The following is a 26,538-nucleotide window of genomic DNA, read 5'->3' on the forward strand; positions in this document are numbered from 1 at the left end:
AAAAAAAGAAAGAAGAATACGTCGCTGCACAGGAAGAAAAACGAATTGGTAGAAGAGTTGGACAAGGAAAAGCAGAGTTAGAAGTTTCGAAATTATTTGGTTCCGTTCAAGGCAGTGAAGGAAAAAGTAAGCACGATCCTCGAACTGTCTATCACTCTCAGACAGTGAATCAGCAGAATGCTACTGACTCACTTTAGCATTCGGAAGGAGATGCAGGAATCGGTGTTGGAAGAGATTGCAAGGAGTTTCACTTTAGTGAAACTGAAAGTGACAGAAGCTCGCCTCTCTCGCCAGCCATTCATTGAACTTACGAGCTGCAGAAATTCACAGTGATACCGTTTCTAGAATTTCAGCCAGTGAGAGTCGTGCGTTCTTGGTCTCTCAGTGGATTATGTCTCAGTTGAGACACTACTCTGCATTTTTACAAGTTAGAATATCATGGTCAAGCGTTCGGAGATTGCTGAGAAGAGAGGATTTCAATCGTGGAAGGTCAAATGATAACAAGATTGTGCATTTTGACAGATAACCGAAATGCTATTCATCCACAAACGGGGCTCGCTGCAAAGAATGCAAGAGCCATGACATTGTCAATCGCTTTTATGGCTGCTCTGGTTAATAGTGTTTTTGAGACAAAGCAAAAAAGAATGCAAAACAAAACATACAGCAGCAGGACTGCATCCCTACTCTATGCAGCACTAACCACTTTTGATCTATCCCATCCAAGCAGAACTCCTTTCTCTTAACAAATATTCTACAAGAATGCACACCAACCAATGTACATCTGACACAAATTCCACGGGTCAGTGGCCTGTCCAATCAAAGCATTTACATGACCTTCCACACTCAATGGCACAGTTTCTCCTCTGAGGAATCCTTTGAGCTTTCCACTGACCGAGTCGAGAACTTCTTGCGGTGTCTCTGGCACTCCAGGCGTAGTCCTCTTCTTCTTGCCAATGAAATCAGTGGTAGGATCGTGCAAGAACGTTTCCAAAATGTTCATCAAAGTATCCTGGTGTTGACGGAGCAAGCCCAGTGTCAATTCAGCCGACTTGCGGAAAGGTCCTTCATATCCGTAAGCACCCATTGCCGCGATCATGTTGTGTGTCAGGCGGAAAGGAACAAGTTCTGGTTTCTCGAATGTGAGACCTTTGTCGAATAGACAATTGAAGTCGACATGGAAGACACCACCAGTATCTTCTTGGAGCAAGATGTTTTCTCCATGTCGATCACCAAGTCCAAGGACATGTCCTACCATAGACATGACTGCTGCTGAGCGAGCATATCTTAAGCGAGCAGCGAACCATGTGTCAGGCTCGGGGAACATCTCCGTGAACCACTCATGAAGGATGGATGGGAAAACCTTGAGTACTTTCTCGGTGAAGATATCCACGTTAGCCGGATTAGAGCTTGCCTCACTAAGGAAGACTCGTAGTTCGTTGTAATTAGGTTGCACACCCTTTCGCTGATATAACTTGAGAAGAATGTCGCGCAGAGGTTTGATCCCTTCAACCCACTCGATGGTGCCCGATTCTTCACTCAATGGCGTCACACCATATGTCTTGATGTACAGACGACGCTTGCTCGACTCCGTGTCTCGTTTGAGTGCTCTGTTGATCATTGTATTGAACTCCATGAGGCGTTGATCTTTTCTCAAATCGTCCTTTGGCTTGCACAAAAGTCCATATTGTTTGCCATCCGATCCTCTGACTGTCAACTTACGTGGTCGCTGCAGAGAGTTGAGCACCAGGACTTCATCGCTGAAGCTTTGTATCGTAATGCGTTCCTGAGCGAATGCCACGAACTTACGGATGTGGAAAGCGTCCTGCACCACAGGAGCATTGGCTGTCAGGGTAGATTCCAGAGGTATGACAAGAGGATTGGGAGCCAGTTTGTGATTGAAGTTCAGATCCTTGGACAGACTGACGTTCGCTGACCGTGTCTCGATATGGATCTCACAAGCTTGTAGCAGACCATCCGATAGCTTCTGCCCGTGACTTATCATCACTCTCAGGTCAAAACTAGCCGAGTCGCTCTTCGGCCTGTTCTTAGGGTCTTTCAGCTTGTTGATGATGGCCACGCCACGGCTTGCTCTATCCGATGCAGTGGCCTTGCAGACCGCTAGCAAGAACCAAAGTGCTTGACTAGGATGGGTCGAAACAATCTTCTGAATGATCATTGCCAACACTTCGTAGACTTTGGGGTTCGGGTGAGTGATACGCGAGATCATCTGAGGCAGAGCGTTGTAGAAGATGTATGGAGGTATACGGTCAAAGTATTTCCTCATTTGCTTGTGAATCGCATCAAGCCAGTGAGAACGTTTGGCGGTCACATCAGCCTGGACATCATTCCTGGTCCTCTGCATACAATCCATGCCAAGATCCAACCAGAGTGTGATGATTTTTGGGATTGTCTGATACCAGTACTTGGAGCCAAATGGTACAGACCGCAAGTAGTTTACGATGACCAGTTTGGTCAGCTCTCCAGAAACAAAAGGCTCAGACTGCTTGTGCGAAGGAAGAAGTTTTCCAGCATCGAGAAGCATGTTGTAATGCTTGCCCAGATAGTAGTGACCTTTCTCCCATCTGGAGTAATGTCTGGCAGCATACTGATACTTGCCTACTACTTTTGTTGCCTGTGTCTGTCCAGAAGCATCCAGCCATTTGGCAAGTAGCAGATGCGCTCTTGCAGAAAGCATGTTCTGCTTCTGTTGTGCTTCTTCAGGATTACTGGTATCCACCATCCTCTGGTCATAAGTTGCGAACGTATTGGACGCAATGGCACCCTCGAGGCTCTGAATGGCTTGTCTGTGCTGATTGTCTTTCCAAAGCAGTCTAGCATGTTCGATCTTGGCTGCGTCGTCTCCGCAGCTGAATGCGTTGAGTACAGCATAATGTGCGACGGTTGAGACATTGGTCTTTCGAGCAAGACGAGCGGTTGTGAGCCATGAACTGCCGATGCTGACGCTCGAGAAATCGACGCTCGACAATCGCATGACTGCACGTCGTATGCCAAGCAAGTATTGTTTGTCAGAGATGTATGATCCGATGACGTTCAATCTCTTATCCATAACCGCAAGGACTGATGTAGCAGCTGGATCTTGAGCAGCAGGAACATCGATCGCTCCACTGAGTGCACCTATCTCATACACAATATGGAGTTTCAACAGAACATCATGGCAAGCCTGTAGCGAGCTCCCAGAGACGGAGGTGATGCCCTTGACCACGATATTGCGAAGTCTGTTGACCATGGTTGACACTGCATCTTGGTTTTTCTCTTGCATGGCGAGGAGCACTCTGGCGACTCCAATGTTGAAATCGGTCTGGCCATCTTCCGAAAGACCCGCGAGAGTGTCCTTGAGGGTATCAAATCTGTCTGTAGTCCAACATGCCTCTGTGATGTACGACAAGAGTGTACCTTTGTCGCTCTGACTCGAGTTATCTTTGTAAAACGATGCATAACGCAACACTTGATCATACTGACCAGATTCTCTGAGACAGCTTAAAAGATCGATTTGACGGCTTGTGTTGGAGGGTTCCTTAATCAGTTCGAACTCGTACCAGCTTTGTGCAGCTGACCACCTGCCTGCTCTCTGATGTTGGAAAGCTTGTTGCTCTGGGCTAAGGATGTTGAGGTGTGCCGAAATTCCGTCAAGACCGTCCGGCTCGTCTATTTGAGAATAGATAGAATGCAAACGTTGGAACATTGCGTCGTGCTCTTTGGCGTTCTGATTGGTTTGTCTCCGAGATTCACTTCGGATGTAGCTCTCCCAATGGAACAGAGCACGAGCATATGAGCCGCACTCCATAGCACGTTGGGCGATGATGTCTGCCGGAATGGAGTTTATCACGCTCTCGACACTTTCAATTTGGCCGACGTCTTTGACTTCCTCCAACTCTGAAGGTGCATGACCAGCTCGCAAAGCTGCAGCTCGGTATGCGGCCATTGTTCGTTTTTTCTCCTGTAGCCATTTCGACATGTAATCCAACACAGCAAAGACATTCTCGCTGCATTGACGAAGCGCCTCCTTCTCAGATTCAACAGGTGATTCAGTGGACAAGACTGTCAGCATTTCAACTCCAATGTCTTTAGCCTCCTGCACAGTACCGCCAAGAACGATGTTGAGTGCCACGTACGGGAGCAGGAAGCTAGCAATCGAGATATCGTGTCGATTGATGATGCGTGCCAGGATGGGGAAAACCATTTCTGCGTTATCGCCTTTACCTCTCCACATCATATCGTAAGCCCATTCGCGAAGCCATGTGCTGTGACGTTTACCGTTGGTAAAGACAGGGTAGTTTCGTTTCCCTGGTTGAACGGACGAACTGCTGTTTAGCAAGTATCTTGAGCTCAAAAAGGGAGTGAGCGTATTCCGGACGTTTTCTGGCATCTCCGCCCAGCGACTGTAAGCAGGGCCGGCTTGAGATGGCCTCATGCGCGCAGTCGCGGCTTCGTTGAAACCACAAAATCGGACCAGTTCTTGCATGACATAGGCTAGGAAACCTTGGTCGCGTGCGTTCGTGGATGATCTGAATGCTGGTACCAGAACATCTTCGAGCATGATAGCGACCCAGTTGATAACCTCAGAGGCCTTTTCAAAGTTCGAAAGCACGAGCACCTGTCTTCTGCTGCTGCTCATCTCGACACTGTTGGGGTCCAAGCAGCCAATGATACCAATACATTGTGCACTCAGATCGACGACTGTGGAGTCATGGTCAGCATACTTTGTGCAGACATCCAACAAAGCACGCATTACATCGGCTATCGCAGCCTTAGGTTGTTCGCTGACAGCTGCCTCATGAACAAAGCCTTGGTTTTCGCCGAGCCATGGGACTAGCTCGCGGAGTCCCTGAGTAACGATCGCGACATTCTCATCGTGCAATCGTTTAGCGAAGGCACGCAGATGGACGTCGGGACGTTCGTCCTTTTTCAACCTCTGTATTTCCAGACCAATCTTGGACATCAACGGGATCGAAGCCAATGATGGTATGGTCATGAGCTTCTCCCGTATCACATTGCTGTGAGTCTTGACCATCTCACTGATAGTGTCGTGAATCTTCAATTGCAGAGGCGAGGAGAGGCTATCCCAATGTTGAGCCACGAGCGCGAAGGTATGATCAACCATGTCAGCAACATCATCGCCTTCTAGAACACCGATTAGAGTAAGCCAAGCAGAAAGTGCTGACTCTTGAAGTTTGGGCTGATCAATGGCGCTCTGAAGACACGCTCTTATCTAGAACAATGTAAGCCATGGGTACGATCTGCAAAAGTGTAAGTGAACATACCTGAGGAAGAGCTACGCTGACCTTGCTCTTAGCTAATATGATCATTTGTTCGATTGCATTAACACAGCGAAGCTTTTCTGATGGTGACAATGACAGGGTGTTGTCGATTGAGTTGGAGAACTCGGTCATGATGCCCAAAATATGTGCTTCGAAGAAACTGATAACCATACGATTGGCTTTGGCATTCGACTTTGTATGACTTGGCTTCCCTTCGACCAGCATAGTGAAAATCTGGATGGCTTGTTGTGCCTGTGAAAACGCTTGAGTCTAGAATCGGGGAAAGAAACACTTAACACAAAGTCTTACCTTAGATGCATTCGACTCATCTTCGTCTCCCGCAGTCTTGAGCATTTCACACGCGATGAGAACAGGATTTGATCTGATCAGACTTCCCAGGTCGCTGCTCTGAATGCCAGGAGCAACTTCAGCAAGACATCTGATTGCGTTACCTTCTACATCACTTGATGACTGGAAGAGCAACGTAGATATCACGACAGCAAGATTAGCAGGCGGCTGAAGACAAATGTCTTGTATGCTAGTCTCTGCACTACGAGCCGAGGCAATTCGCTGTAGTATGTCCTTCTTCTTTGTCAAGACAAGAAAAGGCACGGTATCTCGTTGTGTCAGCAGCAGAAAATGACTGACGCTCATCCCTAGGAATTCGGAGAGCTGCTGAGCCTTCTGCGGTTTGGTAGTGAGATCCTGAATGACAGCGACAGCGATGCTGCGATAAAATGGTTTGAGAAGTGTCTGTGGTGAGAGAGACAGCGTCTCGGCGATATCCTCCAACTGTGTTGACTGTTAGAGAATTCAAAGCGATCGCAATACGTTACATACCTCGCTGAAAGCAAGAGAACAAACCAGAGAATTTGGATGACCCAGATAGTCGACCAGCCTGAGCAATGCCAGATTGAGCTCTTTCTCACCGCATACCCTACTGGTGTCAATATCTCATACTGAGCCAAGAGAAAAGGCGGAACTTACACTGCTACTCGGCCCCAAGCCAATATCAATGTTTCGTGTTGACCTACAATATCCTTCGATGACAGTGCTCTCAGAAAATTCAGAGCGACTTGTCGATTCTTGTTCCGAATTTCGATGGGCAATCCTTCACGGAGAAAAGCAGCCATTGTTCGCCTGCCTCTGTTAGTAACAAGTCAAGCTCCTCATTTATCTGAACTCACCCTGCAGCAACTCGTAGCTCTCGGGAAGAACTGTGCAAGTACTTTAGGCACCATTCTGCTAAGAAAGAGGTTCCGAGCTCAAGTTGGCTAGGATTTTGGTTGTGCAAAACAATCGATCGGACTGCCAGGATGGCGAGTACTCTATTTCTGTCAGAGTGTTGAAGGGCTTGGCTCTCGAAAAGTTCCGTGAGCATCAGAAACATTTCATTCCAGTCTGTGCCTCGATTGTTTTCTTCCCAAGTGTTCTTTTCTGGTTCTTGCTGCAAGCGTCGGTCTCCGTCACAGAACGAGCATTTTCCGTTGTGCAAATTATTCGTAGCAGCGCAAGCACAAGACCGAACCATCTCCCAGAACGTGCTCCGTTCGACTTCAGAGAAAGCAGCGTAACGCGATCTTCCAGAAAGTCAGCATACATGTGAATAAGATCTTGAAGAAGAGGAACTTACGCGACGTCGGGACTGTCTGTACCTGTGGTGGTCGCTTTGCCCAGAAGAGCGTCAATTCTATGTTTGAGCTTCTCGTACGCATCTTCCGATTGGCTACTGGATCGTGTATCTCGTGGGTTCAATAAGCCCTGTAAGTCTCTTCGTAACGGTCTTGTCCCCGCTGGCCTCGAGGCTGGCAGTTCGGGGTGGATCTGGGGGGCGTGGTCGCTCATGACAACATCAGTCTGACCTTTTCTGTCATGTCTCTCCAGACATTGACGTACCACGTAGCGCAAAGACTCGCTAGCAGCCTCAAACTTTGTCGAATTGCGAGCTAAGGCTCGAAAAGAGGGAAGTAGAAATTCTTCGATTATGTATCCATACTCTGCATCGTAGCGGCCGACCAACCTCTCGACAATCGACGTAAGCTCCGTTTGCAACTCTGCATCTGGCAATGTTTCTCCATCATGAACAATGAGCCTTGAACAAGACTCGCAGAGGCCAGCGAGCATATAAGATGTGCGATTGTGGATGGTCGGATCTGGCGAGCCAATCAAGATGACATCTTGAAGACGAATAATCTGCAAAGCAGCCGTAGAAAAGAAAGAATGTTTTTCAAACCATGATTTATGTTGAAACAGAATTCGATTCAAAAAGGCAACTGAGTCAGATACCCATTTGTGTAACGGAAATGTTGAGGTCTGGAATTGCGTCAAGGTCGACTTTGCTGATGCAATGTTTTGTAGGACAGAAACAAGTAGCAGTAATATCCCGACAGCTGACAAGGCATCGTTTGTAGATAACTGATGACCTAAAGACAGGGCTACATTGTTCTCTGTCTGCGGCCAGATGTTCGACGTACTCCTGACCGGTGGTAACAAGACAGCGGGTACTTGAGCGGCAGACTTTGAGAAAACGCGGCTGTCTTGGAGTAACACAAAAAGGTCAGTAGCACAGTCCCGAAGCATTTGCAGCAATGCTTTTGCGTATGGCCATAGGTCCAGAGTCTTGGACAGGCTCAAGACTAGCGAAGACAGGAGGGAGACCAAGGAATCCTGCAGCTGAGCGCCCTTTGTGTGCTTAGATATCATGAGCAGCTTGGGAAAAAGCCAAAGCAGGAGATGGGGATTTTGATCGGGGTTTGCTGTATCGTTGTTGAAAAGAATGTCTGGCTGTCTTTGAATGGTGGACTGGATGACAGCCAGACTGTCGATTGCTTGGGGGATCAGAAAGTCCCATTGAGCAAATGGGTCATCTTGAAATAGGACATCAAGACCTGCCTCGACAACAACCTTGATTAATTTATGATTGACATCAACATCGGTCTCGGGGACCGAAGATTTACTGAGGATTTCTTGCAGTAGCTGACGGAAGGTGACGGTTGTGTCTGGTTGATTCAAACCACGGGCAGTGTCGACGTGATTTTGGACAAGTTGGGCAGCAAGGGTAGAGGGTGGTGGAAGATTTGCAGCAGTCAAATCATCGCCACCTATGGAAGCGGCACCACGACCATGACTGTGAGCGAGAAGCCTCCCGACCATCTTGCATGACTTGATCAGGACGCAGCCGTAAAAGCAGCAGACATGTCACCTGGCTGTTGTTCGATACGAGCAAATGGTGAATGAAATGGGAAGACGCGCTGATGGATGGCCACGTCGTCACGTGTTGCGTAAATTGATTTGGAAGTTGCGGCGGCGTCAGTCTGGAGAAGGCTGAAGCGAGTGCTCAAGCAAGCAGCAGCTGCAAAAGCAGTTGCATATTCTATTCGCCGCTTAGGAACCACCTTCTCAGCACTGTCATCAAGACATCACTCTGGACAACAAGTCGCGCATTCAATCCAGGTCCATACGCACAGCCACCCAACATGGCTGTCTTCCCGGCCAAACGCTTCCGCTCGAGCTCGTACAATGGCACTATGCCTGCTAGATACCGCGCACTGCTCGCTAAACACCCCTTCGCTCTCTTCGGCCTCCCCTTCATTGCGACAATGGTTTTGGGCTCTTTCTTCTTGACCCCCGCAACCGCCATCAGATATGAAAAGCATGACCGCAAAGTCAAGCAACTGTCCAAGGAAGAAGAGCTCGGTATTGGCAAGGACAGGCGAAGGATTGACTTGAAGGAGGAATACTACGTACGTGAACTGCTTGAGCTCTTCTGTACGACCCTATCTGACACAAAGCGCAGAGACTGGCCGCCAAGGATCTCGACAACTGGGAACAGAAAAGAGTCAAAAGACTACCTGGCGAGCACGACGGTATCCTTTAAGCCGCTCCCTCCCTCTCTCCTCTCATCCTCACATATCATTTTATCTCTTGGGTTTAGCAAGGCGTTGGTTTGGAAACATTATGGCATTTACGGGAACACCAAATACTACAATACTGTGTTGGTCCATCTTGGAACTATCGCAAGGCGCCATGCTCGCCTGGGTTCAAGTTCGGATCACATGCAATCTTCCTTTCCACGAGTCGTTAGTCCGTTCAGTTTCATTTCATGCTTCCCAGCTGGTGACCGCCTTTTGTCTTTTGTTTTCTTGCGCTTAAAGCCGAGGCACGTGGAAAGAGTGTCGACGTCATGTGTTGATATTCCGCGTTCCATATCCATCTCTTGCCCCTAATCAAGACCACCATCACACGTCTTTTCATAAATTCATCATTTGTGAAGACGCTCAACATGGACAACTCAACATATGGTATCGTCAAATTTTTGTTTCCACGCATCCCGTCGTTTACGAAGACGGCCGTTGCTCACTCCCTATCGCTATCTCCAACATCTTCAAAATGGGATCTCAAGACCGAAATGACTGTTGCTTTCTTGCGCTCTCTCATGAACGGTGGTCCCTCCCCAGTTGGACTGACGCAAGCTCGCACTCTGCAGGATCCTGGCGCCAAGGGTAAGGTCTGGACAGCCAAAGTCACTATTCCGGCTCCCAAGGACGAAAGCATCAGAGATGCCACCTTTACTGCCATTGCAGACCTTGGAGATGGCAATGAGACATATACAAAGCCAGGACTTTCTGCTATCGAAGCCGAGTGGACGGGCTTCCGACCTGATGCTGGTGCTGAAGAGCCTTTGCCGAACATCTCAGAGCAGGAGAAATATAACAAATTGATGAATGAGCCCACGACATCGAGCAAGACGACAATTCTCTATCTCCATGGTGGAGCCTACTACATGTGCGGATTTGGAACTCACAGACTGAATGTTTCGAAATTAGCAAAGGCTTGCAATGGAAGAGCATTCAATGTTGCCTATCGTCTCGCGCCACAAGCTGCTTTTCCATCACAGCTACTAGACGCACTTAACGCATATCTCTACTTGTTGTACCCACCTCCTGGAGCTTTGCATGAGCCGGTCTCTGCGAGCAATATTGTCTTTGCCGGTGACTCGGCAGGTGGTAACTTGGTTTTCGCGCTGCTTCAACTCTTGTTGCAACTTCATCGTACTAAGCCAGTGGATTCAAAGAACCCTACTGTCCGGTACCACGGAAAGGCAGTTGAGGTACCTCTACCTGCCGGCGCATCAGCCAACTCTGGCTGGTTCGATATCACCAGATCAATGCCTTCTTTAGTACACAATGCAAAGTACGACTACCTTCCGCCAGCAGATCATGACGATGCCTTGGGACGATTTCCAAAAGACGATTTCTGGCCTACTACACCGCCTAGAGGTGACTTGTTCTGCGATCTCAGTATGATATGTCACCCTCTCGTGTCCCCACTCGCGGCCAAAGACTGGAGCAATGCACCACCACTTTGGATCGAGACAGGAGAAGAACTTCTCACGGACGAAGATTTGGTAGTCGCTGTCAGGGCAGCCACTCAAGGTGTAAAGGTCCACTTCGAGCAGTACGAGGCAATGCCTCACTGTTTTGCTATGCTTCTACCTACACTTGCTAACAGCAAGCGTTGTGTCGATTCATGGGGCGCGTTCTGCCGGAAATGTACGGAAGGCACGGTGGAGACAAGTGGTACTTGGATCGCAGCCAAGACTGGACTTGAGAAAGAGGTCGATGTGACAAAGGTCACCGAGTTGACTGTTGAGGATGCTATCGAGAGGATGAGAGATGCCCAAAAGAGACGGTACGCTGGCTACGAGAAAGAGGGTAAATCAATGCCCAATCCGAGCTTGTAAACACATATTTTGCCTTCACGGGGATGATGGGCGCAGAGTAATCATAGAGGTGCCTGAACAATATATCTCTCGAACGTTCAATAGTATACAGCGCATAATAATCCTTTGTATTATACACTTTTGAAGATGTAGATAGTATCCGAGAGAACCTTTCCGAGGAGTCGGATGAGGCACTCCGAACCCCTCCTCCGCTTATGACGAGGTGAATCAATACGACACCTCTTTCATCTTCCTACCCTTACAAAACATAACAGCTTCTGTGTCCATCTACGAATAAAAATCAGAGAACATACGGACCATTCTTTTCTCTCTTCCTCTCTTTCCCAGTGCTTCATCCTACTATGCCGTTCGCCAAGGTCAATCACAAGACCCTGTACTATAAAGACTGGTCACCCAAAGATGACTCTTCCCCCCGAGGAACACTTGTCATGGTAAGGAACCGTGATCATGAACTAGTATACAGCTGCTAAGATATCACTAGAGCCATGGCTTGGGCTCCAGTAACAACTACTACACTGCAGTGGTACCATTCTTGACAGAGCAGGGTTACCGCTGCATCACTTTCGACATGACCGGATCAGGTCTCTCGTCTTACACCTATGTTGAACAGAGTATCCACAGCCTAGCCGAGGACGTGATTGCTCTGATGGATGTTCTATCAATTGACAAAGCAGTCTTTGTTGGCCACAGCATGTCTGGCATAGTTGGTCCTGAAGTGGCAGCCGAGTGGCCAGATCGCATCCAAGGACTCATTCTAGTAGGACCTGTCTGGCCCACCTCAGATGTCACACCCGTCTTCGAGGACCGCATCAACAAGGTCGCAGACAAAGGCATGGAAGCTATGGCAGATACCGTGCCCTATGCTGCAGTAGGCTCCAAAGCAAACTCCTTGCACCACGCCTTTATCCGAGAACTGCTGCTTGGAATGGAGCCTGCTGGATACATCAGTTTGTGCAGGGTGATTGCCAATGCGCACAAATCACCACCAAAGTATGGAAAGGTTTCGTGTCCGACTCTGATTATTGCTGGAGAGGAGGATAAGAGTGCACCTGTGGCTGGATGCGAGAAGATCATTGGAGCGCTTGGCTCTGGCCAGAAAGACATGGTTGTCATGAGCAAGTGCGGTCACTGGCACTGCATTGAAGACCCGACAGAGGTTGGAAAACTGTCTGTCGAATTCCTCAAGCAGACCTTATAGAGCCAATTGTTATCGAGTTGATCACAGCAGTAACGACCAGATCGTTGGACACTTTACGCGATATCGGTTGACATGTCTGGTATGTTCAAATAAACCAGACCCTGCAGGTACCCGCTTGGTTGAGCTGCGCTGCGGGACAGTCTCCACATACAAAAACTGGATGCTGTCCAGAATGCGAAACATTGAATCAGCACACTGTTCGAACAAAGAGATGGAGCTGATGACCGGAGAATACAAATCTGATATGATTAGATGTTCCATCCCTCGAGCGACCTGCTCCAGGCCCCCAGCAACATTTGTTGAGGGAAAGGGGCGATGTGGGATAGGGCCGCAAGGCGGTGTGGTTGAGGGTTTGGATAGCCAACGTGTCAGAGAGTTTTAATCGACGTTTCAACAGTCCGAATCCGGCAGTTGCTCCTATGCCTCTATTCCAAGTCGCGATACGATGTGAGGGGAGCATATATTGAATCTCTGGACCAATAATAACAATGTAGATAGTCACGAGAAGTCAACGGCAGTTGACATGGCAGGCAGATGGTTGGCACGTTGGAAGAACATCGTACGAGTGTTTCGAACATGAAGCAGAAGCTCTTGGCGACAGGCGTTGGATAAGAAGACGTGGGAAGCTTATCCAGCGCCAGCCCCTTGAGTGGACTGATTATTTTGTAGAGACCAAAGTACCTTAGGTAATTAAAGTCGGAGTATAATTTGGCGCGCAGTCCTCGAACCAACCTCCACGTCCATCTCTCTACCCTCTTTCCTTGAATCCAACGCTGCTGTTGTTTCTTTGTTGAGCTTGTTGCTTCGTTGTTTCTTGCTAATATTGTTCTGATACCCCCTTTCTACCATACTCTCAACTTTTTCCAATCACTACGCCACAATGTCTGAACGCCCTGAGAACATCGGTATCAAGGCCATTGAGCTCTACTTCCCCAGCCAGGTTCGCGATTTGCACCGTCTGATTATGCTGCAAAGCAATCGCTAACCATACGTGTTGCGCAGTGTGTTGACCAGGCCGAACTCGAGAAGTTCGATGGAGTCAGCGCTGGAAAGTACACCATTGGTCTCGGCCAGACCAGAATGAGCTTCTGCGACGACAGAGAGGGTGAGCACGCGATCAGCAAGTGCGATTTCAGGAACCAAAATCTAACAAGTTGCCAGACATCTACTCGCTCGCTCTGACCGCCGTCTCCTCGCTCCTCCGCAAGTACAAGATCGACCCCAAGGACATTGGTCGCCTCGAAGTCGGTACCGAGACCATTCTCGACAAGTCCAAATCGGTCAAGTCCGTCTTGATGCAGCTTTTCAAAGAGTCGGGCAACACCAATGTCGAGGGTGTCGACACTGTCAACGCTTGCTACGGTGGCACCAACGCACTTTTCAACGCCATCAACTGGGTCGAGTCCTCAGCATGGGATGGTCGACTCGCCATTGTCGTCGCTGGTGACATTGCTCTTTACAAGAAGGGTGCCGCCAGACCCACTGGTGGTGCTGGATGCGTTGCCATGCTGGTTGGCCCCGACGCTCCCCTGGCTTTCGAGCCCGGCCACAGAGGCAGCTACATCACCCACGCATACGATTTCTACAAGCCCGACCTGACCAGCGAGTACCCCATCGTCGACGGTCACTTCTCCATCAAGTGCTACACTCAGGCTGTTGATGCTTGTTACGAGGCCTACAACACTCGCGAGGCTCAGCTGAAGTCCAAGGCCAATGGTGCTGCTAACGGCAACGGTGTCCACGCCGAGCCCGAGACTCCTCTTGACCGCTTCGATCACATGTGCTTCCACGCCCCTACATGCAAGCTGGTTTCCAAGTCTTACGCCCGCATGCTCTACAACGACTACAAGAAGAACCCCGAGAACCCTATCTTCGCCGAGGTTCCTGCCGAGCTCAAGGGTATGGACGTCGAGACCTCATACAGCGACAAGACCGTCGAGAAGACCTTCATGGCCCTCTCCAGGAAGCGCTTCGCTGCTCGCGTGCAGCCTTCGATCCAGGTCCCCACCATGTGTGGTAACATGTACTGCGGATCCGTCTACGGTTCGCTCTGCGCTCTTCTCTCCAACGTTTCATCGCAAGACCTCCAGGGCAAGCGCGTCGGAATCTTCTCATACGGATCAGGCCTCGCCTCATCCTTCTTCTCGTTCAGAGTTAAGGGCAGCACCGAGGAGATGATGAAGCAGATTGACCTCCAGAACAGACTCGACTCGCGCAGAGTCGTTGCCCCTGAGGTTTACGACGAGATGTGCAACCTCCGTGAGCGTGCTCACTTGAAGAAGGACTACTCGCCTTCAGGCAACCCTGAGACTCTCTTCCCTGGTACCTACTACCTGACCAAGGTCGACGAGATGTTCAGAAGAGAGTATGCCATCAAGCAGTAAATGTTTTGACTGCAAAGTGGTAGGAGAGTGGATGAAGGCATCGTGGTGAAGACAAGCACTGTCGGCACAGACTTTAGAGCGGACCCTCCGGCTGTCGAGTGTTTGACTGCATGCTTCACGGCTTGTGTCGCGAACTCTTTTTTCTTTTTTATTTCTTCTTCATCATTTTCTCGGATTACGGATGGAACAGCGGCGCATACAGAATTGTAGTAGTACTTTTAACTCGTCTTAAAGCCATGATAGTCAGAGGGCAGACGATAACGACATGAAAAGCATGCAAATACCAAGACACTTTCCAAGAACAGACTCTTGAGAGCCAAAAAAAAAGAAACCTGGCTCGGCTTGGTTTCGATAGTGTTCATGACAGGTGCAAACAGTGTTGTGCCGAAAAGAACACGGGGAGTGACGGAAGAGGCGGCTGTGGACTTGGTCTTGGTCGCTAAATCTGTCTCAGCGTCCCGTGGAGTCGATCAGAGCGCAGCGGATGCCCCCTTAGCGTTCATTCTTCTCCTTGGCACCTGCTGGCAAACTGGGCGTTTCGCTGCGACGACAAGCCATTGCTTCTGCCCATTATCTCTGCCTATCCAACACTCGCTATTCGAAATTCGTGAAATTCTCTTCTACGCCATACCTTTGCCCATCCGATACGACGAGTCAACCGAACGCGCTCGTTTTGCTGCCCTCACCCCCTCCCGAGCCCCAGGTGCCGGGCCCCGACGACCGACCACTCGACCGCGTCTCAACCACTTTTTACCACACCGTCGATTCTCCTAAAACATGGCCAACCTTCGTGATCAGCCTCGCAAGTCGACAGATGACGTTTTCGACGACGAATATGCCGTAGACGACTTTGACGGAGTCGCTGACGGCTTTGCTCCTGGCCGCGTCCACCCGAACAATGACCGATGGTCAATCCACTCCGAAGACCCGTCTATCCATAGCGTTCACGCACACATGTCGGATGCTCCTCGGTTTGCCGCTGGTCCCAGCAGAAATAGCATGCACAAACCGCGAGATGTCGAGAACCCCTTCAGCAGCACAGAGGACGATGATGACGACAATATCGACGAGCGCTCCGCACTCCAGCGCTCAACCAGTATCCAATCCTCTTCGACAGCTCAATATGCTCCTGGGATCGCCCACAGACTTAGCACCGCTTCATCATCGAGAACATATGCTCGCACCGCGAGCCCTCTCCTCGGCACCGGCGGCCCTAGTCACCCATATTCCATGTATCCTCAGGGCACCAGTGTAGCACGCACTCCTTCTGTATCTACCACTGCCTCTACCGTTCGTGCGGCACAATCTACCGCCGTCCCAAGCCAAGGACCTGCTCACCCTTACAGCATGTATCCACAAAATGTTTCTGAACACGAGGCAGCCGACACTGCTGCTCCTGCACCGAACCATGCCCAGACGGTCATTCCGGTTGGCTTCCCTGGCAGATCACAAGGCTTTGTGAGAGCACGAGGGCCTGAAGACGAAGAACAGGATATCATTGGAGTCGATGGTCATTCGGAACAACTACCCCCTTACTCCGAGTATCCTGAGGATGGTGTGCCAAAACCAGTCGTAATACCAGCACAAATGGCTACTCCCACCAACGGCAGCCGTATGCATGTTCCCTTGATGCAGCAACAGCGTCAGCCCGAAAGTATGTCAGATCAGGCCACCACTCGTGGCTATAGTGAGATGCAACAAATGAACTCTACCGACTCGGAGCGCACTCCATCAGAGAACAAGAGTTGGAGCGAGAAGTCATGGAAAGAGAAGCGGAAGACGCGCTTCTGTGGTATCCCTTTTTGGTGGATCTTGTTGTCTCTCTGCGTGCTTGCCTTCATTGCGATTGTTTTGGGCGCCGCCATTGGTGGTATCTTCGCCAGTGCTAGGAAATCAGCTGTCAAAGCTACGACCAAGTAAGTTCTCATTGTCAGCCTGTTTTCCGGTATTCTACTAACAAGCGTATCTAGGCACCATGGTAATACCACAACTCTTCTAGATGCCTCACCCATTCCTACATCATCCATAGGTGCACCACCACCGACTGGTGTTTATGCTCTGGACTTCGGTCAGCCTAGAGCCACACAATCAGCCTGTATTGTCAACCAGAATTACTCAGCCGCTTGGACTTGCAACATTTATGGCACGCCGCAGATGGCCATCAACATCGGCCTTTCACCGGACGGAAGCAACAACGAAGGTGCCTCTCTGTATGGATTCAGCAATGCTACTGGTATCAACTATGGCACGCAACCTCCCAACACGCATTTCGCTCCATTCATCTCTGTCGAAGATGATGATGAGCCTTATCGAGGACCTGCTTTCTATTTCCAGACTTTCTACGACAAGTTCGTCGTTGTTCCTGAGAGTGCTTTCCCTGCAAGCGTCGCGCAGAAGCGCTCATATATCGGCGGCAATGACTGGTTCACTCAGCACCAGGTCCAAGCTGGAGACAAGCCGTGGTTCTGCTGGTTCAATGGTACCTTCCTCGAAGGCTTCATCTATGCCAATAACTACACAGATCCGAGCCAGTCCTCGTCAACTTCATCTCCATCTTCATCTACCTCAACTTCCTCGGATGTGAAACACGCCAAGTCCTCATCATTCCCACTAACTACTTCTACCATCATTGAAGTGTCAGGTCCTTCGACAACGGCTACCTTGACTTCTGCAGTCCAGTCCACTGCATACACTTCCAATCCTTACAACCACGGTTCCAATGGTCGTAAAGCAAGACGTGGCTGGCAACTGGAGAAACGTATGTGGACGTTTGCTGAACTGTCTTCCTTTGGCTATGTCGTCAAGATCGAAGAGCGTCGTGTGCCGGACAGCGTGCAACCGTACTGCCAGCAGTTCCAAATCTTGGACAATGGCATGGCAGGCTCCCTCGATGATCCAAGCACAGGGCAGCAAATAACAGTCTATCTGCAAGAGTCTGATCCGGATTACAGCGCTTATCAACAAGAGACGTATGGCGCGGCTCCGACAGGATCGTCAAAGGTCAAGCGTGATCCCATTGCTGGCGCTTGTCATTGTGAGTGGTGGAGTGGATCTTCACCAAGCTCGTAATCTTCTCTGTTCTATTTTTGTGTCTATGATTTCTTTCCTCTTCTGGTACCAGGGAGATATCTTGTTTCCTTTGTCACATTCTGTTCTGATCGGTAAGCGAGCTTAGAAAGCGGGACGGCGTTAATCAACTATTGGAGGATCAAGTTGTGGAATATCTTGAAGAGATTCTGTTTTGTTTTTATCATAGGAAAGTAAACTGGGGTTCTCGCTTGTGGGAGATATGGCGCGTTGGTTTCAAATGGTTTCTATATCTTCTCGTACAGCAAAGTAGCTTGGTAGTTTCTTGCCTTTGAATTCACTCATGAGAACATGCATTTTATCTATTAGGAACATTCACTTCTCACCAACTTGCCGTTTGCTTGTGAAGCGTGTCTTACTACTTTTTTGCGTCAGTTGTGTTTGCTTGGCACTCACTTCATCACGGCCGTCGTAGTCGTCCGGCCGCATATTTCGTCGCGCCTTCCTTGTGTCGAGACTTCCGTCCACCACGACATCATAATAAATCAGTATTTATTCACGATGGATTCTATCGACTATCCTTCCTCGCCCACCCCATCCGAAGCCGAAATGGATGCCATGACCGCTCACGTCGAAAACAGGCCCTACCATGAGGCTTTCATGCGCGAGGCCATCAACATGGTATGCTTTCACCCTTTCCGCACATACTTTTTATCAAAAGATCTTTAAAACATGAACATGCGCTAACCCTCATCTCTCTCTCAGGCCGAGCTCGCTCTCGCCTCTGATGAGACTCCTGTTGGCTGTGTCTTCGTCCACGATGGAAAGATCATCGCCAAGGGCATGAACGGCACCAACATCACCATGAATGTAAGTAAACACATCAAGATCTCATTCGACTCGCACACTGCGCTTGTTATCCAACCATCTTCCCATCTCATCCCAACAACACTTGGTCGATCACTTCTCTTTTCACAATCATTATCTGACATGCTTTCATCCAGGGCACTCGCCATGCCGAGTTCGTCGCCCTGAGCCAGATCCTCGCTGAACACAAGCCCGAGATCCTTCAGGAGTGTGACTTGTATGTCACTGTCGAGCCTTGCATCATGTGCGCCTCTGTCCTGCGCCAGTTCCGCATCCGCGCTGTCTACTTTGGCTGCCTGAACGACCGCTTCGGTGGCTGTGGTGGAGTCATGCGTATCTGTGACGAGTGAGTTGACAACCATCATCTACATTAACTCAAGACACTGACAAGTGAACAGTCCCAGCGTCGACCCTCCCTACAAGATCTACGGCGGCATCTTCAGAGCCGAGGCCATTATGCTGCTCCGTCGCTTCTACGTTCAGGAGAACGAGAAGGGTTAGTGCTGTCATGCTTTTCCGCTTTTATTTTTAACTGCTAACTCTGAGTTTCTACAGCCCCTGAGCCCAAGCAGAAGAAGAACAGAGAGCTCAAGACCGACATTCTTCCTCTGGTCAACATGAAGAACCCCGAGGGTTGAAAGTGAAGAACGACATTCTTCTCTGAACCAAATCAACCAACCAACACCCACCTTGTACGACTACCAATCAATCCGGACCTCGTCGCCGTTTTTCCTTGCTGGCTACAGAGATTGTGCTCGTCTCTTGCATGAACCTCATCAATACCCAGCATGCAACGAACACAAAACAGACCAGACCTTCACTCACCAATTCCTACACCAAACAGCATTTCAGCAGTGTTAATAGACACCTCTTTGCCCGTCGAGGAGCGGACGAAGGAAACACTGCACATTCAAACAGCAGAACTAGGCAAAAGCAGTGTTATGGAATGCATCAAAGGCATGAGAAAGAGAGAAGAGAGATGGACTGAAGGTCTTGTTCTCGTGGAAGCAAGCACAGAAAAGAATAGCAGACGTTATCATATCCTCCAGAAAACGAGAAGAAAATTTGCCCTTCACACATATACACACATGTCGTGCATGCCAAACTCCCAAGTTTTGTTTTGATCGTCCGCCGTCTTGCTTGAAACAGTCTTCTTCCCAGACATCTCAGGTCGTGTTACCGCCATCGTTGCTAAACTACAACTACCGTCCAAGCCAGAGGTGACGTAAAGACGGTAAGGAATGTCTCATGCAGCATGAAGGGAGAACAAAAAGGGAAGGTGAAATTTTCTGCCATGTGTATCTCATGCCTCTTTGCTCCTTAGCCACCGACCCATGTCTCTGGCGATGGGGCTGGTCAGACCTTGCAAAACCCCTTTTTGAGTGTCCAAGAAAAGAAAGAAAGCTTTCAAGTGATCTCAAGAGAAGAGAAAAAAAAACACTTGGTTGATGCAGAATATCCTTCCTTGTTCTTCTTATCCAGCAATGTCTCCCTTTGCGATGCTGTCGTTCTCGACATAGTTCCAATCCCATTTCCACTCATACACAAGAAATTCCCTACTCGAAAAACAACATAGTACCAGTGTTTTGTGTAAGGACCACCATAATCCTTGTTCGGCTTCGATCGTTGCGGCGGAGACAAGAAAGGTGAGAGCAGGTTGGACCCCTGACATGCTGCGCCAATTCCAGAGGAAGAGATGTGTCTCTCTCTTCTTGTAGGGGCGGCCGGAAGGCAAAGGCGCAAGCCTCGACTTTGGCAGAAGGCCATTGATTCGGGACATCGTTGGTGGACTTCTGTGTTACACATCAAAGAAAAGAAAGAGGAAAACCATTGTGTCTGTCCGTCCAGTTCGTCGACAGAGTTCACTCATCAAGCCCAGCCACCACCACCGTTGTTGTTGTTTCCACCTGTCCATCCTTCTTCCAATGTACGATCTTCTAGCTGTCGTACAAAGTTTGTCTGACTTCGAGCATCTCTTGGTCCCCTGCTCATACGTCTTCTGCCACCGACATTGCCGACGTCACCTGTTTGCTCATTCGGAGGGGGGTAGTAGGCCGGACTAGGTTGTAGTCGGATGGGTGCGTTGGGATCGAGGTGTGATACTACGCGTTGCAATGTCGAGGGAATACCGTTCGCTAGATCCATGGTCGAGGCACGCTGACGACCAGCTCTTGTGGTGGCCTGAGCGTAGAGCGACGATTGAGGTTGGTTGTGCTGGTAGGAATGTTGCTGAGACTGGTGGCCGTGCATTGAAGCGGTTGGCGGCGGTTGCTGCAGCATTGGGGCTTGGTTGTATGCGTTGGGCACAGCGGCTGAAGGATATGGAGGAGGAGCTTGTTGCTGCTGTGTGGGAGTGTACATGTTAGAGTACATGGGCGATTGCTGGGCGTGAGGAGAAGCTGGGTAGCCAGGAGGTTGAGTGTGCATGTGCATGTTGGCATAAGCAGCGTTGGCAGCAGATTGAGCCTGTTGTTGCTGATGCTGTTGCTGTTGTGCGGCCTGAGCACGCTGCTTGGACAGAGCCTCAGCTTGCTGCTGTTGTTGGAGGCCAGGGGCAGGTGAGCGAGAAGATGAGGATTTGAGATGCATTTGAGGCTGGAAGGGGCCGGTGAACTTTTGTTGGGTGATGAAAGGATGAGTGCGAGCCTGCTGTGGCGTCCATCTCTCCAGTGGGTTGATGTTCAGGAGACCATGGACAAAGTCGATAAAAGCGACTCTGTTGTTCATTTCTGACCCATGTTAGCTTTTGTTGGCGGTCGTGTTTCCTTCGAAGATACATACCACGGTCAATTTCCGCTTGTTTCATGCCCTTACGCGGCATTGGGTAATTGCGAATAATTTCAGGAAGCGTTGTCGCGGAGAAGTATTTCTTGCTGGGTTGCTCCTTTGTGCCGTGCTCTCTCGAGTACTGGTCCATTGGCTTGAGACGGTAGGTTTTGCGACCAAACTCGTCATGTGTTTTCTCAAAGAACTCGCCTGATTGCTTGCCGACTTCAAGCATCCAGGTAGGAGGAAGGCCGAGCATCTCAGTAATTCGCGATACTTGGTTGTACTCGGACGACCCAGGGAATAGAGGCAAGCCGAGGAAAAGCTCGACGACAATACAGCCCAGAGACCACATGTCAATAGCTGCTGAATAGGGCAAGCCGAGCAACACTTCTGGCGATCTGTAGAAGCGCGATTGGATATATGTGTATACTGTTTGACGTTCGTCGCATGCTGATCCGAAGTCAATTATCTTGATGATTGGACTCTCGAGGCTGTCAAAGTGTTAGCTGTTGATCATTATACCCATGTGTAGCAATGAAACAGACTTCTTGAGTAGAATATTCTCAGGCTTCAGATCGCAGTGGATCAAGCGCGCTTTGCTAAGCAAACACAGACCACTCAGCAACTGCTGGGCGAAAACTCTCACAAGAGTGGTGCTCAATCCTCTGAATTGATTTTGCTTGATGAGCTCGTACAGGTTGACCGATAACAACTCGAACACCAGGCACAAGTGCTGTCTGTGGATGAAGGTGTCTTTGAGTCGGAGGATGTGATGGTCGTCGTTTTTATCCATGCGTCCGTTGAGCTACGCGAAGACAGTCAGCTAAGTCAAATCAACGTCACGCACGATATCTTGAAGCTCACCAAGTCTAGTACGGAAACCTCCATCATGCTCTGGTTGAAGTAGGCAGTGCGGTTCTTCACCACCTTGACCGCAACAACCTCCTGTGTCTTGAGATTCTGGCATTTTACCACCTGACCAAAGGTGCCCTGGCCAAGAACGTCAAGGATGAGGTAGCGGTTCTTGTTGTTGGTATCGTCGCTGCCGAGGATGTCGTTGACATAGAGAATATAATCGCTGTCCTCATTGTCGTATCCGTCATTCTTGGTGCCCTTAGATGGCTTGGTGAGGACTCGACGCGGGTTGCGCGAACTCTCGTATTGGAAGTTCGGGTTGCAGATTCTATATGTCGCAGGTAATTGTGTAGTCAAGGCCTGCAAAGGCGAGATGAAACCGCCATCGGGATGAGCTCTTCTGAAAGGCGGCTGAGCATTTACACGAGGCTGCAAATCGCCAATGTTGTCGCACTTTGTGAAGGCAGGGACCGGACCGCGATTCTGTGGCTCGGAATGGGACTGGTTGGGAGGAGGCAGGCGCGGAGATTGGGGACCGCTCTGATTAAATGGCGAGGGGTAGAAGTCGGCATTGGACTGAATTGGAGGGAGATTCGGGCGCGCTTGAGTAGGCGACGAGTACATGTGACGCGTAGGCGATTGTCGCATCTGCTGTGGAGTGTACTGATTTGGACTGGACACGTATGGTGAGGTGGGGGAGGTCGTGTTCATGGGCGAGTAGCGGCGGGCAGCGGCCGAGTCCATGTTGGGTTGCGACGAAAGGTAAGCGTTCCTCTGAGTAGGAGTGCGCGAGCTGGACGAGTATTTCTGGCGGTTGTAGGGATCTGCGTCTTCCATGACTCTGTCTCCGTCGTTGTCGCCGTCAAGGGGGTTGGTCTGCGACGAGGGACGGGCCATCTTGTAGGGGTCGTACTTGGGCGGCTGCTGCTGCGACGCAGCTGCAATGGAGCCATGTCGGGAGGCAGAGCCGGCCGGGTTCGCTTGCCATGACTGCTGCTGTTGCGAGTCCATGGCTGTAGCAATGGAAGCGGCCTTTGTGGTGGTAGGCAGCGCGTCTTTGTGATGATGAAAGCTGACTTTGGGTGGGATGGATAGCACGGGTGGGAAAGATGGGGTGGATGATGCGACAACAGCAATACAGGACTCGTACTGCCGCGCTACCTGTCCACGTCTGCGGAAGCTCCTGCGTCAGCCGGCAACAATTCTGCCTGAACGTGTTGGCATGGCCCACTCACCTCTTGCTTGTCCTTGGGACGTGGTGTCAAAGGCCTCGACAGCCAACGAAGCGAGCGCTGAGCAGTTGCTTGGTGTTTGTCAACCACGACCAAAGGCACTCCCAAAACGCAAGCGGGGCTCATTTGCAGCTTCAACTTGCTCCTGCCCAACGCAACATGACGCATGCATTCTTAGCTATTTCCCCTATCTTGTAACGTCTCAACAATTGTCACTCGACCAAATCAAGTAAAATACGTTCTTTTTGCCATTGCATCGTGCGATCTAGGGGGATAGAGTAAAGAGATATAAACTGTGAAACAAAACATGACAATCCTGCCCGGCTTTTGGTGTCCTTGTGCGCTGCAATAACGTACGGAAAATGTGTCACTATGAGAAGAACGCCAAAACCCATCCGCAGCATCCATTGACCAGCCATTGAACTCTTACGATCTGATGGCATTGCCCAAGACACCGCCCTGGAAGCCACCACCGCCTCTTCTGATGCCTTGGCCACCACCTCTGCCGCCGCGTCCGCCTCTGGCACCTCCTCTGCCTCCTCTCTGTGCGCCTTGTCTCTCGAACGCGTTGGCAGTGCCTTGTGTTCTTTGCTCCAGTGTCTTCTCGTTGCTCTCGATGAGGCCGCTGGCCTTGTCGCTGAGGGTGAGGGCCAAGCTTTGCAGTCTGCTGAGCTCGACTCCCTTTCTGAAGATGATGGCGCCGTTGACTTGGTCAAGGGCAGCAGCAAGCTCTTCGTGGCTGATCATCTTGCTGACAATGGCCGAGACCTTGCGCTCCGACAGCTCAAACATTGATGCAAGCTTTTCGATCGAAAGAGTGTCGTAGAAGGGAGCGTAGGTGAAAAGGTAGGTGCGCAGACCCTCTTCTTGGATCTGCTCCTCGAGCATGGTCTTGATCTTGGAGGCTTGCGGCAGAAGGTCCCAAATCTTGATAGCAGTGATGAACTCGGCAGCCTTGCGCCATTCACCCTGGGCAAGAGCCTTACTTGCCTGCATGACGTGGTCACGAGTGTTCTCAGGAGGACCAGTGAAGATCTGGCGCTCATGGTACTCTAGCATACGGCGGTAAGACTTGCTGATGACACGCTTCTTGAGGTCGGGCGAAGAGCCGACCTGAGCAAGAAGAGGAATCTCAAGCAGCATAGAGCAAGTGAGGTAGACACACTCGAGAAGCTCGAGGTTGACGTGCATGTGGAAAGGAAGCTGGCGCTGGCGCTCGATACGCTCTTGCTCGGGGGTGATTTGAGAGTAGCGTTGCATCTGTAGACCTTGGGCGAGCAACTCCTTCTGTCTTTGGGAGCCGCAAATGTCCTGGAGTGAGTTCTGGGCCTCGTAAACAAGTCCAGCGCGGAAAGCACAAAGACCGACCTGGGTCAAGGTACGGTTGAACAAGATCTGGGTGTTGACATCAAATCCGGAGATGGTCTCCTGCAAGTGCGACATGAGGAGCATGTCACGAGCCTTGTAGTACTGGTCGTGAAGGGCGAGGTAGTAAACTTGGCAAAGCATAGCACGGGCACGGATGATGCCTTCGCTGTGGGTGTAAAGGTATGTGCAGATGGCGGTGACAAGAGCAGAGCTGTCACCAGCAGCAGAGCGAGGGGTGACGGAAGAGTCGAGAGAGGCGGGGAGGGCCTTCCAGACGTTCTCCTCGAGGATGTCGATGACCTGCGAAGGCTTGAAGTAGATGTGCTCAAGTCTGCGCATGACAATGCGGTTGGCTGTCTCCTGAACAAAGTTGAGCTTCTCATCCTTTGCTAGGCGCTCGCAGTACAGCTGTGTGCGGACGATGTTGGTGTAAAGGGAAGCCTCGTCGCTGAGACGCTCGACGTATTCGGCAGTGTGGGGGTCAACGGCCTGCAAAACACGGGTAAGCTCATCATCGAGACGCTCGACCAGGGAGACGATGCTGCCAGGGATCTTGAAGGTCTCCTCGGGAGTAATGGTGGGGTGCTTCTCGTCGTCCTCCCAGTCCTCGGCGTTCTCGATGACGACCAGGTAAGGGTGCTCCTCGAGGAGGGCCAAGAGAGCAGCAATCTCTTGCTGGACAAGTTTCCACTGTTCCTGTGCCATAGTGTTACCGCTGCCGCTAGTCAAGTCGAAACGGGTCGAAACAAGAGTCAGGAGCACGCGAGCCTTCTGGTACTCGGTAGCAGCCACATCGAGCAGCTTCTCAAGGGTACGGATCTGCTCCAGACGGTCGGTGTTCTTGCGTCCTCTGGATTCGACAATAGTGCGGAGATGCTTGAGAATACTCTCAGGAGTGTAAGTTGTGGCCTTGCCACCAGCGCCAACCACGGTGAAGCCGTCATCATCAGCACCGACGATGGTCTCATCAATGATAGCCTTCTTGGCCTTCTTGGGGGCAGCAGCAGTGGGCTCCTCGACAACGTCTTCCTTCATGTAGTCATCGGGGCTGTCGCGGTAGGCCTTGATGTCGGCTTCGTGGTCACGGTTGTTCTTGCGGATCTTCTGGCGCATGGCGTTGAGACCCTTTGCGGCGATGGGGTTCATCTTCTTCCCCTTCTGCTTCTCCAGAGCCTCGAGCATGGCGGTTTCAAGGTCGGCAATGGTCTTGATGTACATCTTGGGGGCCTTGCCATCGTTGTCACGCTGCAGGACGGGCAGCTGGCGGTTGAGTTTGTCATAGTCTGGACGGGTGGATTAGCTACCGCTCTGGAGCACAAACAGCGGCATAGTAGGTGAACGTACTGTCGTTGATGACACTCCAGTCGTTGATCTTCTGGGCGTTCTCAATCAGGCGGATGGTGCCCTCGAGTTCGTCGAAACGCTTGTCCTTTGCACTCTTGACCACGGTGCGGTCGTCCTCTTCGTCGCTCTCGTCCTCGCTGGACTCGTCGCGCAAGAAACGGTTGGCACCAGTCTTGCCACCGTCGTCGTCGCTGGAATCCTCATCCGAATCTTCCTCGTCAGACTCCTCCTCGCTGGATTCCTCTTCAGACTTCTCTTCCTCCTCCTCTTCGCTGTAGAGTTCTTCCTCGTCCGAGGACGACTCGCTGGAGCTGTCGCTGCCGTAGAAAAAGCGAGACATGTTGGCTGACGCTGGTAATACACAGAGTCGAGTCGCGATGCGCGTATACTGTAGTTGTGGACTGCGAGCTTTTTCTGCCAAGACTTCGGCCGCTAACTTGCAACTTGGTTGTGTGCTGGCTGAATTTCCACG

At 50.5% G+C, this 26,538-nt stretch overlaps 9 protein-coding genes across 9 annotated transcripts; 6 read left to right on the top strand and 3 right to left on the bottom strand.

The window, feature by feature from the left end:
- Positions 1-751: 751 nt before the first annotated feature.
- M437DRAFT_44799 (uncharacterized protein) lies at positions 752-6,660 on the bottom strand (the record flags this gene model as incomplete). The annotated part of the gene is made up of 6 exons (XM_041020969.1): positions 752-5,230; positions 5,283-5,531; positions 5,589-6,071; positions 6,120-6,216; positions 6,267-6,419; positions 6,467-6,660. The coding sequence occupies 6 exons, from the start codon at positions 6,658-6,660 to the stop codon at positions 752-754; spliced, it is 5,655 nt and encodes a 1,884-aa protein (XP_040881275.1).
- A 2,095-nt stretch (positions 6,661-8,755) lies between these two features.
- M437DRAFT_83196 (uncharacterized protein) lies at positions 8,756-9,156 on the top strand (the record flags this gene model as incomplete). The annotated part of the gene is made up of 2 exons (XM_041027889.1): positions 8,756-9,022; positions 9,076-9,156. 2 exons carry the CDS (start codon positions 8,756-8,758, stop codon positions 9,154-9,156), a joined length of 348 nt encoding a protein of 115 aa, XP_040881276.1.
- Positions 9,157-9,561: 405 nt separating this feature from the next.
- M437DRAFT_45050 (uncharacterized protein) lies at positions 9,562-11,022 on the top strand (the record flags this gene model as incomplete). Its single annotated transcript, XM_041021014.1, has 1 exon — positions 9,562-11,022. The coding sequence occupies one exon, from the start codon at positions 9,562-9,564 to the stop codon at positions 11,020-11,022; it is 1,461 nt and encodes a 486-aa protein (XP_040881277.1).
- A 341-nt stretch (positions 11,023-11,363) lies between these two features.
- On the top strand, positions 11,364-12,220 carry M437DRAFT_44565 (putative alpha/beta hydrolase; the record flags this gene model as incomplete). The annotated part of the gene is made up of 2 exons (XM_041020924.1): positions 11,364-11,453; positions 11,504-12,220. The coding sequence occupies 2 exons, from the start codon at positions 11,364-11,366 to the stop codon at positions 12,218-12,220; spliced, it is 807 nt and encodes a 268-aa protein (XP_040881278.1).
- Positions 12,221-13,100: 880 nt separating this feature from the next.
- M437DRAFT_64809 (hydroxymethylglutaryl-CoA synthase) lies at positions 13,101-14,604 on the top strand (the record flags this gene model as incomplete). Its single annotated transcript, XM_041024481.1, has 3 exons — positions 13,101-13,160; positions 13,223-13,325; positions 13,382-14,604. 3 exons carry the CDS (start codon positions 13,101-13,103, stop codon positions 14,602-14,604), a joined length of 1,386 nt encoding a protein of 461 aa, XP_040881279.1.
- A 777-nt stretch (positions 14,605-15,381) lies between these two features.
- M437DRAFT_44541 (uncharacterized protein) lies at positions 15,382-17,673 on the top strand (the record flags this gene model as incomplete). Its single annotated transcript, XM_041020918.1, has 2 exons — positions 15,382-16,520; positions 16,575-17,673. The coding sequence occupies 2 exons, from the start codon at positions 15,382-15,384 to the stop codon at positions 17,671-17,673; spliced, it is 2,238 nt and encodes a 745-aa protein (XP_040881280.1).
- Positions 17,674-18,249: 576 nt separating this feature from the next.
- Positions 18,250-19,136, top strand: M437DRAFT_45213 (tRNA specific adenosine deaminase; the record flags this gene model as incomplete). The annotated part of the gene is made up of 5 exons (XM_041021046.1): positions 18,250-18,312; positions 18,397-18,501; positions 18,636-18,844; positions 18,897-18,994; positions 19,054-19,136. 5 exons carry the CDS (start codon positions 18,250-18,252, stop codon positions 19,134-19,136), a joined length of 558 nt encoding a protein of 185 aa, XP_040881281.1.
- Positions 19,137-20,367: 1,231 nt separating this feature from the next.
- Positions 20,368-22,959, bottom strand: M437DRAFT_45005 (kinase-like protein; the record flags this gene model as incomplete). Its single annotated transcript, XM_041021006.1, has 4 exons — positions 20,368-21,227; positions 21,280-21,758; positions 21,813-22,072; positions 22,132-22,959. The coding sequence occupies 4 exons, from the start codon at positions 22,957-22,959 to the stop codon at positions 20,368-20,370; spliced, it is 2,427 nt and encodes an 808-aa protein (XP_040881282.1).
- An 821-nt stretch (positions 22,960-23,780) lies between these two features.
- M437DRAFT_74095 (uncharacterized protein) lies at positions 23,781-26,406 on the bottom strand (the record flags this gene model as incomplete). The annotated part of the gene is made up of 2 exons (XM_041026174.1): positions 23,781-26,005; positions 26,067-26,406. The coding sequence occupies 2 exons, from the start codon at positions 26,404-26,406 to the stop codon at positions 23,781-23,783; spliced, it is 2,565 nt and encodes an 854-aa protein (XP_040881283.1).
- Between the last annotated feature and the right edge of the window lie 132 nt (positions 26,407-26,538).

The sequence above is a fragment of the Aureobasidium melanogenum genome, assembly GCF_000721775.1.
Source record: "Aureobasidium melanogenum CBS 110374 unplaced genomic scaffold scaffold_6, whole genome shotgun sequence".
NCBI lineage: Eukaryota > Fungi > Ascomycota > Dothideomycetes > Dothideales > Saccotheciaceae > Aureobasidium > Aureobasidium melanogenum.